General features: G+C 41.1%; 2 protein-coding genes across 2 annotated transcripts in view; one reads left to right on the top strand and one right to left on the bottom strand.

The window, feature by feature from the left end:
* The window catches only part of LOC108779122 (selenium-binding protein 1-A), a 5,056-nt gene extending 1,443 nt beyond the window's left edge, over nucleotides 1-3,613 (top strand). Inside the window, exons 2-8 of the mRNA XM_018546480.1 lie at nucleotides 419-573; nucleotides 671-850; nucleotides 1,124-1,427; nucleotides 1,500-1,760; nucleotides 2,236-2,569; nucleotides 2,670-2,792; nucleotides 3,088-3,613. Coding sequence (XP_018401982.1) covers nucleotides 419-573; nucleotides 671-850; nucleotides 1,124-1,427; nucleotides 1,500-1,760; nucleotides 2,236-2,569; nucleotides 2,670-2,792; nucleotides 3,088-3,139 — 1,409 coding nt within the window. The 3' untranslated portion in view covers nucleotides 3,140-3,613. The remainder of the gene's footprint in view (nucleotides 1-418; nucleotides 574-670; nucleotides 851-1,123; nucleotides 1,428-1,499; nucleotides 1,761-2,235; nucleotides 2,570-2,669; nucleotides 2,793-3,087) is intronic.
* Nucleotides 3,614-5,037: 1,424 nt separating this feature from the next.
* The window catches only part of nonC (serine/threonine-protein kinase Smg1), a 15,382-nt gene continuing 8,619 nt past the window's right edge, over nucleotides 5,038-11,800 (bottom strand). The window contains exons 11-15 of the mRNA XM_018546479.1: nucleotides 8,949-9,211; nucleotides 8,483-8,759; nucleotides 6,478-8,389; nucleotides 5,337-6,329; nucleotides 5,038-5,222 (exon numbers count right to left, since the gene is read on the bottom strand). Of these exons, the coding sequence (XP_018401981.1) occupies nucleotides 5,038-5,222; nucleotides 5,337-6,329; nucleotides 6,478-8,389; nucleotides 8,483-8,759; nucleotides 8,949-9,211 (3,630 nt within the window). The remainder of the gene's footprint in view (nucleotides 5,223-5,336; nucleotides 6,330-6,477; nucleotides 8,390-8,482; nucleotides 8,760-8,948; nucleotides 9,212-11,800) is intronic.

Raw genomic sequence — 11,800 nt, 5'->3', positions numbered from 1 at the left:
AAAAAAAAAAAAAAAAAAAAAAACCGATTTAATGAGACGAAAAATTTCACTTAAGCCATTTTAACATAGAGGCTTTATCCCTTATTTAAAATACGCTTAGGAACAATGTTCTGCGATTCCTGGAAGTCGAGATATTTAGTTTCTCAAAACCGACAAAATTTGCAGATTTTTAAGTACTCCCTTAACTTTTTTGCATTAGTTTGTATAAAACGCGTGCAGCAGTCTCGATTTATTAAAAATTCGATAGATCAATTAGATAATTACTGATTGACTATTGACGCTCTAACATATTTATTTAATAACAAGTCTATGCAGTGGATATCCTTTATAGTGTAGTAAAACAGTTAAAATATATATATATATACACGCGTGTAAATGTAGCATAATTTTAACGCTTAACAAATGACCTTTGTCGTAGCGTGTTCCGGGCCAGGTTACAGGAGCCCGAAGGCGGCGATGGTCGAGGGACCGCGAGAGAAACTTTTGTACGTCGTTGGTATACACACGAACCCTGAGAAGGCCGATATCCTCTGCACGGTGGATGTGGATCCCGATAGTCCGACTTACTGTCAGGTATTAAGTACCTTCATGCATGTTAAAACGTTATCGTTAGATTATAATTACTGGTAGTTGTAATACATTTAAACGTATACGAGACTTGGAAACGCAGATAATACACAAACTGAGAATGCTAACGGCTGGTGACGAGTTACATCATTCTGGCTGGAACATTTGTAGCAGCTGTCACGGATCGTCCCGTAAACGCGATACGCTGGTGTTGCCATGTCTTATGTCGGATCGAGTGTATCTGGTTGATACCAGTAATGAGAAAATGCCTAGAATCAAGAAGGTACGAGAGATCGCGTGCGTGTACCTATATTCTCTTTCCATATATACGCGTGTATATATACTATACATACTTATATATGTATATTGTACATACATGCATATATAGCAAATTCGATACAAGAGATCGACATTGTATTTCTTGCCAAAGTAATGGCTTCTGCAGTCAGAACGCGGCAACGCTTGCCGCGCGATCGACGTCTCGCCGGCAAGACGTTGCCCCGTGGCAAGCGTTTCCGCGTTCTGTTTGCAGAAGACATAATTTTTATGTCGTGAGGTTCTGGAACCGGAAGAGATGCACAAACACGGGATATCTACACCGCATACTTCCCACTGTCTGCCAAATGGCGAGATAATCGTCTCCACCATGGGAAATCTCAATGGTGATGGATTGGGTGAATTTTTCTGCATCGACGCAGAGACTCTACGAACGAAAGGCACATGGACCAAGAGCCACGAGAAAGCAGCTTTCGGATATGATTTTTGGTACCAACCGTATCACGATACGCTTATCGCTACAGAATGGGGTGCACCTAGAGTTTTTAAGAAGGGATACATTCCAAAGGATATTCATGACCCCAGTAAATATTTATCCAAGGATAAATTGTGTCACACGAAATATCGATAATCATGAAATGATTGATAATTTGCAGAAATCTATGGCAGAAGTTTGAACGTTTACTCGTGGAACGAACGTAAACTGAAACAGACAATTAATCTGGGAGATGATGGAATCGCACCCCTTGAAATAAGATTCCTTCATGATCCATTGGCAGCTGAAGGATTCGTCGGTTGCGCAGTAACGTCGAATATTTATCGATTTTATAAAGCGGAAGACAATTCGTGGGAGGTCGAAAAGGTGATACAGATACCACCGAAAAGAGTCGAGGGATGGATCATGCCTCTGATGTCAGGTATATTGTCAGAATTGAGCATGTAATACTTTTATTTGAAACATAGTTTCGCATTAAAAGTAGATTTTATATTTCAGCGGTGTACATGAAAGTATTTAAAATTAAAAGGTTGAAAACTTTATGTATTTCGTAATTTAAATATAATAATATTAATCGTCACAATCTTAGTATTTAAAATACTTACAATCTTTAATGAAAGATATTAAAAATGCAAAATATTTTCATGTACTCTACTGAAATACACGATACAATATTCTTACAAATACCGTTTTTAAATAAAAGTATTTTAAATACATACCCCGGGTGTTGTATGAATCGCTTATTCTTTTTTCAAAATTTGAACGAGGTCTGTAATATCGGAAATTTCCAGTAGAAACTCCGTCATCGACGATAACATGCCGATGTTGTTCAGTATCACAGAGGTTTGTTTCTGTTCTTCTCCCTCTCATAAAGGCCTTTCTCCACTTCTTGTTAGGTATGATCACTGATATTCTGCTGAGTCTGGACGACAAGTACCTGTATCTGTCTAATTGGTTACATGGCGATGTTAGACAATATGACATTTCTGATACGAGAAATCCGAAATTAACGGGTCAAGTCTTCTTGGGAGGCTCGATACTGAGCGATTCGCAGGTACGTGTGATGCTAGACAAAGAAATAAGCAATCAGCCCGACCCCGTCTACGTGAAGGGACGTAGATTATATGGTGCACCGCAAATGTTACAACTAAGTTTGGACGGACGTCGTTTATACATAACTACGTCGATCTTTAAACCATGGGACAAACAGTTTTATCCCGAGCTCTTCAAGTAAGTACTATTTTTTCCTCTTCTCTTTTTCTTACTATAAAATCGATAAAAGAACAACGTTTATAATGTTACGCTGAATAATATTGCGCGCGTTATTTAGATATGGATCGACAATGGTAAAACTTGATATCGACGTAGAGAAGGGCGGAATGAAGCTCGATCGACAATTTCTTGTTGATTTCGGTGCTGATAAAAGCGATATTTTACTAGCACACGAGATGAGGTAAGAGACGGGATATCCCCGTAACTCCATGTTACCTCCATAAAAAGTCTCATTTATTCTTTTAATTTTCTAAAGAAATGAATAAATTAAAAGAAGATGGAATTTCTCTTTGTCAAAAGATAAAATCTCGTAATCTTTTTAGCTCTTTTTTTCTTTTTACTTTTTATTTTGATTCTCATTTCGACATATTTTATAAATCAAATTACTGCCAATTTCTTTTAATTTCAATTAATTATAGAAAGGATATTACATTATTATCTCTTGCAACAATTTCAACGTGTTAATCTTTGCGTAGATATCCTGGTGGAGATTGTACCTCTGATATATGGCTGGCAGAGAAACCCTAACTATAATGACTTTAATTGGAGTAAGGTCAAAGACATTCCAAAACATCTGTGAAAGCAATAGTAATGCAGTAGCTTATTTTATAGCATCACACACATGATTTTTTTCCTAATAAAATCTCTCGGATCTTTCTCATCTCTAGCTAGAAAATTATTCAGAAATGTTCTTTCAATAAAGATAAGAAATATGGGTGAAGGGGGTAAATTAATAAAAAGAGTATTCTCGTTTGTTTCCATGGTATGGTGCTTATTAATTCCAGCATATTGCATCAAGTAATATAGTAGAGATTTGATATTGTATGAAAAATTAATGGTGTTATACATATGGTAGGTAATAAGTTTTTTTCTCCGAGTTTACACAAATAAAATCCGTCTATGCCAAAATTGTAATTGTTCGTTGTGTAAAATTTGTCGAAATGTTAGAAATAATTCGAAGGTGTATAAGCCACGTATAAAATTTCATTGCGCTTCCATAAAGGATCGCCGATTTTATTTTTGTTTTCGTAACAAAATCTCGTATGATCTACAATACCCAAGGACTTACATAAAATTAAATTTGCACAATTATCTTATAAAGTTCCAAAATTCGTGATGAACGTTTTAAGAAGAAACGAGTCCTCGTCATTACTTTTGCGTTATATGGTATGTGAGAAAATACTTATCACACACGCGACAGTATTCTTTAAGTATTAAAAAGAAAAAAAATAATAATAATTGGGCGAACTATGCGACGCCAGAGAGGACATAGGTGTATCGAATGTTGATTACGAAGCTAATGAATTTCTTCCTTCGTCCCCGGATTGTCTGATGCTAACGCCACAAAACTCAAACCGAGAACTCAAAAGTCGACGCGGTAAACTTTGAAAGCTACACGTGTACTCACTATAGAAATAATTTTTTCCCGTTAATCGGCAATAAGTTGCGAGATTATACACGAAATCATTAAATTTTTTAAATACGTACGCACGCACGCGCGTCTAAATATGTATGTATGCGCCGAGTATGCGTTCAATTACGTATAACCCAATAATACATCAGACATCTTTTAATCTCTGTTGAACTGAGTTTTCTCATTTTTCATCTGTTTTTTTTTCATCTCTGTTAAAAAATAATGCTGCAATGGGATACGTGCTCTGTCTACGTAATCTCGGATTCTAAATTAATCATCAAGTGTGCTCGCGCGTATACACCGTACGTATATTCTAGAGTTACATCGGTGCAAATATCGATTTAGATATCGATTGAAACGTCAGGTATTCTCTTCCTGACACGATGGTATTACACGACGGCAAGTTCGTGCAACTCGTATTAGCCATCATACGGTAAATGTTGACAGTGCGACTATTTATCGCAACGACCGTTATTATATCGAGATCTTCTTCGTCGGACTTGCCATCAATATCGTCAGCCAAACGCTTCTCGCGACTACACCGTTAGCGTAAGAATAGTACATACGCCGATTCTACATTTCTCTCAAAAATTCGTGGCTCTTCCAAAAGAATACCATCTGTCCGCATTCGCTCGAGACTGGATATGTTCGTGATTCTCGCTTCCTCTAAAAGAAAAGGGTGGGAGAGAGCAGAAGGAAGAGAAGACATTCCTTATCTCCAAGTGTAACAGATCGTAGCCTCGTTTTTGAGACAATTATAGAATCGGCGCAGTGGGTTCTCAATTGTCGCGTTGAAAAGATCGATCCACGATCGAGCTATGAAACCGACATGTTTTCCAGATGACGTTTCTGCCGGATACTCCACCACAGCTGGTTATTCGAGCGGAGTGTTTTGCCTCCTACGGCGACGTAGGGCGACGTAGGGCGACGTATGGTACGACGGTACGAAATTGAGTACCGTGTGAGACGAGTGTCGAGCCATCGGGGCGCGCGAACGCCAGCCGTCGTCCGTTCAGACCCACGGTGTCCAGCCTTCGTACAACAAGGCCAGATTATCGTTGCTCTGCGCTTCACGTATCACATATTCCACCTGTTCGGCCGTGGTATACTTGCGTGACGGTTGCGGATCGCGGCCTTCTAGCTTCATACGTACGCGACGCCACACGTTCAGCGCGTAGGCGTTCCGTTCTTGCACGGCTAAAATAACGGCGAAAGAAAGAGAAAATGGAAGAGAATTATTACACGTGTATGTCACGTTGTGTTATAGTATAAGTGATCTTTGGAAGTCGATCGAGAACAGAGACTACCTACCCTTGCCCGTGGTCGGATCTCTGGCCAACGGTGTCCCTTTCCTTGGACTCAAGCATACATTGTTCTGCCGCATCAGCTTACCCTTCTTCCTCTTCTTTCTCTTCCTCGGTAGATTACCCGCTGCTGCAGGCTTCCCCGTGCCTTTCGTCGAATTCAACTTCCGCTCACTCGCAAACTCTAACAATCGATTGTACAGACTGGGCACTTTGATCGCCATCGCCTCCAATTCTTCCTTCATCGCCATGCCGCGAGGAGAGTCGAAATTCTCAGCTTCCAGTTCCTTCACTACCGCCGAAATATTCTCCGTAAAAGACCGATAGACAAACAGAAAATCCTGCAGACCGTCGATATTCTCCTGCTTGGCCATTGTCTTTAGCAACGCTCTGACATCCGACATCAATCGATGATGCTCGGCGAGTACGTTCTGCAGATTCATCACTCGCTCCCTCAAATAGTCTTCGGCCGTGAAGAGAGCCTCTTGTTTCTCCTGCAGTTTCTTCTGAGTGTCGATTATCGCCTCGGATACCATTTTCTCGGCCTGCTTTAACCATGTGGCATCCACTTGATTGTTCTCCAACTGCAGCAGCTGTACAAGGCTCTCCTCTATCATGGTAACGGTAATGTTCAGGTTGACCGTCAATAGGCAACTCTCCTCCCAGTGCTTGATCAATTTGACTAAGTTGGTATCGTGCGTCACGCTCTCCGACGTCCTGGTTCTCAGGGCCTCATAGTGCAGTATGGAATTGCACGTGTTCACTACCATCGCGGCTAAATTGTGTTGTCTAGTCAATTTATCGCACGATGATAATACCGCGTTGTCGAACGCGGACATGACTTCGCCCAGTGCTGGATTGGCACCGGCAGCCCATTTGAGACGTTGTACAGCACTCGAAATGAGATTCTGTTGTTGTTCGCGTGCCTCGCACACTCGCGACTGTAAGTTTGATAATTTCGCTGCTTTTTTTCGTAACTCGAGCATGAAGGTGGAACGATCTAAAAGAAACAGGAAAATTATTTGGTTGAAACTTAAAAGAGGTTAAAAGACAGATGTAATTAATTTTAATTCGTTCGCGAGAGGTTCTTTGATTAAAACTCGTAGATATAAGGCGACATAGCGTAATCGATCGATTAAAGGACTTACTCAAACGATTGATAGGATGCATCGGATGCATCGGATTCATTGGATTCATATTGGGTCTCATCATTAGAACATCTTCGTGTAACCAATGATAAGCTGTCTGTTGAAGTTGAAGTCTCTGAAGACTGATCCTGGCTACCTTGGCGCTCTGTTGCGCCAATCTAGCTACCTGTTGCCGTCGCCAAGTGCTTTCCAAAGTGCTATTCAATGCACTCCCTTGTGTAAAAACCGAGCCCGAGAACAATCCCCTTTTCAAGCAATCATCTACCATCTTCCGACACAACTCCTCTAGCGAGACCTTGCTTTCCGCTCCAATATCTCTCTGCTCGATTTCGGTAGTTACATTCAGGCCCATTCGCTGCAGCAGGAAACACAAGGCGATCGCCAATGTCTGCGTCGTCACTCCGAGCAACTGCCTTGAAACGTAATCGGCAGTGAATAGTCGGACGGGCTTGTTAAGTCGTTCATCGTCGTATACGTTTGCCAATCCGCCTTTGAATGCGGTAGCAATGTCCCTACACATCATAAAGAACTCTTGTATAGTGTGCAATCTCTTGATCAGAAATATGTCTTCGAGAACTTGTCGGATAGCCTTGTTGAAAATGGGCACTGACATCTCCTTGGCCTCGCGTATCTGATCCATCTTCTTCCAGTTCATCGGAATGTCCAAGGAGCTCAGGATAGCCACTAAGGCGTTACCTTCCATTTGCACTTTTTCAAACAAACCGTTGAAACCCATCAGCAACATCTGACCCGGTGTTAGACTTTCCTCCTGGTTCAAATCCTGAGCTTCCGCCTGTCGCGACAGTAACGCTTCAAATCGTAATCTTATGTTATTCACTATACTCTGTACTACCGCGTGCGGGCTCTCCATCTCCATCACGATGAATCGGAGATGCATCTCAAGCTGCGCCAGAATATCACCGAGCGGTATTCCGGTAAGTATTATAATTTCATCAAGTTCGCTTATCATTCGCATGACACTCGGCTCCTCCGTGACGATAGTCTTCATCGCTTCCGGTAATATGATAGTTTGGAAGTTGTAATTTAGATCCTGTAGACCCTTGTAAATACAATCGGCGCTTCTCAGGCACTTGAATATCAGTGCGATCTTGGGATCGGTGTTCGTCTTGTGGCTCTCCGGTATCAGCGTGATAAATTCAACAATCAACGATGACACCAGACGCATGTCGTCTAGGAACCAGTCTCCTTCGCGGGACGTAAGATCCACTAAGCAATCTCCGGCGCATTTGGCAGCGCCCTCCATCATCAAATATCGCATATTCAAGGAGCACAGCGCGGTGATATTGACGCATTCGAACGCTTTCTCCGCACCCTTTTCCCGCCGCAAAAATCCCGTAATTTGTGCTCTTGACTCAGCATACGCCTTCTCAATTCTATTTCCGGCTTCCGGCAAGCCTTGGGAGACTGTCCTCTCGTAAGCTTTCTTGTATCTCTCGCTAGACTCATTCAAGATCGCTTCCATCTGATACGAAAAGGTTATTATTTGCTGAACCTGCGGGTTGTTCGGATTGATTGGATTTAGACTCGCTTCGAATCGCGCCATGATTTCGTGACACGCCTCGATGGTACCCGTGGCTAACAGCTCACTGGCCCAAGTGTGATAGAGCACCGCACGGTGTTGCGACAGAATGCTTAGAGGGTACAGGTTACAGATGGCGGAATATTGGCTCAACAGCTCTAAACATTTGCTTATGGAGAAGGCCTGATCGGTAGCCAGTTGCATCAGCTCGTTCTCCGACTGCTCGCATTGTACTATCATCTGACTTTGTCCAGCGTTTTGCAGAAATTCCTTTACAAGATCGAACACTACGTGATCTTTTTGATTGGTCAAGTTTCCCAATTCCGCCAGCCACTGTCCCAGTTGGGAACCTCGTACTGCGGCTAGCGCGATCTAAAATAACGAATAACAATAAAATTATTATCATCGGAAGAAACAATACAATCGAAATATGATTTGCGGGAACGCTTTGCGAGTGATTCTTACATTATGCATATTTATCTGTTTCTCGCACTCCTCTATCCTCTCCTTTAAGCCTGCTTTAGCCTTCTCGTGAGAATCACGCGCTCGTTTGAACGAATTGTATCGCTTAACGAGCGAATATAACGCGTGATTCCGGCCGATCGCCTGCGCCTCTTTCACTAACGCGAGCTGCTGATGTCGGTCCTGCAGTAAATCCTGGCAATGACGCGACGCTTCGGTCGTCTCAATCCAGCTGTTCAAGTGATGGCACAGCAGCGGCAAGGTTTTAGCCAATTCATCTCTGATTTCATCCGATAAAAGTATAAGTTATTGGTGGTTATTACAAACGACGATAAATACAAATAACAAAAGAGATACAAGTTGAAGGATATCGAAAGAAAAGAAGAAGAAAAAAAAAAAATGTATTCGTGAGAAAAGCAATGTAAAAATTTCAAAAATAAGTAAGTTAGTAGGAATATTGTTCTCTCACCGATTAGCTAGCCACTCGGTGCGCATCTCCGCCGTTCTTACTGCAAACATTGCACGCGTAAGCTCCTGCTCCAGTTGTTTTCTTCCAACGCCGGTGCATCTTGCTCTGGCCTGGCAAGCACCGTAACTCGCTATGCTGGTGTCCGCACCCGCTCGCCAATCTACCAAAGGATCGTAGACGAATGCCTCCAGTAAGGTCAACAGCGTCTCGCGGCCTCTACGCATTACTCTTAAAGTATGCTCGGAAGCAAACCTAAATATACCCTGGACATAAATAGCGATTATTTCTATCATTATTACCATTTGTAGCACAGTTCATAGCATAATTCATGTTGCCGAATACAATGTTATAACACGATCACCCATGCGATTGAGCGCATTCGTTTTCATCTCCTATCGACCTTTTGCGATTGCGAATGAACCGCTGATAGCGGCTGATAGTTATGGCAGTTCTTTGCTAGGGGAACCACCATGATGAGTAGATAAGTAAAAGCACTCCTGAACGGACGGATAACACTAACAGCGTGTCTGCCGAATCGTTTTGTCGAATCGATCTACGCTCTCTCATCAAGAGAGGCGTATCACTTCAGCTATTGTGAATGCTGACGCATATCGAAACTCGATTCAAAGTAATTACTCGTTTTCTCAACAAAGTGACGAAACAAACACGAGGTATTGTTATTTTTCGTTTTCCTAAAATATCTTATATTCGCAAAAATTTATTTGTTCCGAATATTTCGTAGGTTTTTACGTAATCGTAATGTGCAGTTCGCGATGTACAGTGGCATTTTGTAGATGAATACCATCGAAAATCCGTTTCTTTCCGTGTGTATGTACGCGTGTGCGTACAAAAGGTGAGTAATATTGACAATATTAACTGACTGATCGTTTTTCACATATTTCATATTTTTAGAGTTAAAGTCATTCTGATGGTTTTACGAAACTAAAAAATGACTTCGTAAGAGGCACGACAAATAGCCATGACTGTACATTATATAAAGCGCTACGAACACACATCATCATAGTTTAATTTCTCTGTAAATGGATGCAAGCGGATGCAAGGTGTTTCTTACTCTTCAAACAGTTAACAGTTTAACGTTCATTTAGCGATCACTTATCATTAGACGTTCTTTCATCATTTTTAAAAGATACTTTAACGTGGCAAGCTGTAAAAACGAAGGAACATTATTTCCTTTAAATTCAAGTAAAGATTTTCCAAATTCTGCAAAAACATACGCAAGTGCGCACATAACGTACGTATATATGTGTATATATATATATACAGTAAATTTCAAGTTTCTTTTCAGAGCTATGTATTTGGTGGAAAGCAACGTTATTAAAATGAATATATCGGCCGATTTGTGGGAAGCAAACGGCACCGATAATGAAGAGAATAGTGATCAGGTGTTTTGGATCTTGCTGGATTGTTTCCTGTTTGTTGCGATCATATTGGGGAATGTCCTCACAATATTGGCCATCACGTGGGCTCGTAGGCTCCGAAGCGTCGTTTCGAATTATTTTATCCTAAACTTAGCGGTATCGGATCTTATGGTGGGCATAACGCTTCCGTATCATTTGGCGTTTTACGTAGACAGTACGTTACATCGCAACAAGTTGGTGTGCATCTCGCGTTTCGTTATGTTTACCTTGGCGTGCGGCGGGAGCATATACAATCTCATAGCGATCGCCATAGACCGATATGTCGCTATCGTCTACCCATTAAGCTACAACGCATACGCGACGAAAAGACGCGTGCTGCTGACTATAGTCGTCGCTTGGGTATGCACTATGGGCGTGTCATCGATTCCGATATATTGGAATTGGTTCGATAAGTCACACACATGCGAATTGGAAACAGTATTGCCGAGGTAGCATATCTATACCACTATTCTATCGATTCTTCATTTTCCGCGTGCGATGACAGCTGCGTAACCATATGTATTATTTCACATCGATAAATTGATTGTTTTGTATTGAACAGTTTGTTATTTCAAAGCAGCTGCTCACGCACGACTGTAAAATATATCATAAATTAATACATATTATTTTAATAGATATTACATAGTGGCTATACAGATACCGGCATTCTTTCTCAGTTGGATAGCCATGTTTCTGCTATATTGGAAAATTTGGAAAGAAGCGCATATGCACGCACGTCGCATGAACCTCGGTATCGTTCCGAACATCACCGAGAAAAACGATCGCAAAAGCGTACAGGTACAGTATGTAACGTTTTAAAAATTTCAATCAAGGTAGGTATAGCGAAAAATTAAAAGAAATTAATTAAAAGTTTTACAAGCGTAGTTCGATTAACGAGTGATAATAATGACAATGATGTTATCGGATTAGGTGGTACTGCTGATATTGGGCTGTTTTTCAATCTGTTGGTTTCCTTATTTTATCATAGTTTGCATGCGAACCTTTGGTTGGAAAACAAAGTCAATGACGATTTGGTACAAATCTACGTTCGCATTGGCCACCGCTAACAGCGGAATGAATCCCTTCATATACGCGTGGAAAAACACCAACTTTCGTAAAGCCTTTCAAAAGATTTTACATTTCAAATCGCCCAATGACAATTTGAACTCAAGTTTCAAAATGTACTTGGAAAAACAATGCAAATTAAAAAACCAGGCGAATGTACAAGACGATCACCATGCAAATACAGGAAGGAACAATAACTCGCATAAACGTTCACCCGATATCCAATCTGATCACGCAGAAGAAAACGGAACAGAAAACACGATTTTTTAAATTTCATTCATCTCGTTTAACTAAAAGCTATCTAATAGAAAAGAACAAATTGTAAATTATTTCATTTTCCTTCAATTTATACGTCTCCTCCCCCCCCCC

Source organism: Cyphomyrmex costatus, unplaced genomic scaffold (genome assembly GCF_001594065.2).
Source record: "Cyphomyrmex costatus isolate MS0001 unplaced genomic scaffold, Ccosl1.0 scaffold55, whole genome shotgun sequence".
NCBI classification, from domain to species: Eukaryota; Metazoa; Arthropoda; class Insecta; order Hymenoptera; family Formicidae; genus Cyphomyrmex; species Cyphomyrmex costatus.
This window is presented reverse-complemented; position numbering and strand designations above follow the sequence as displayed.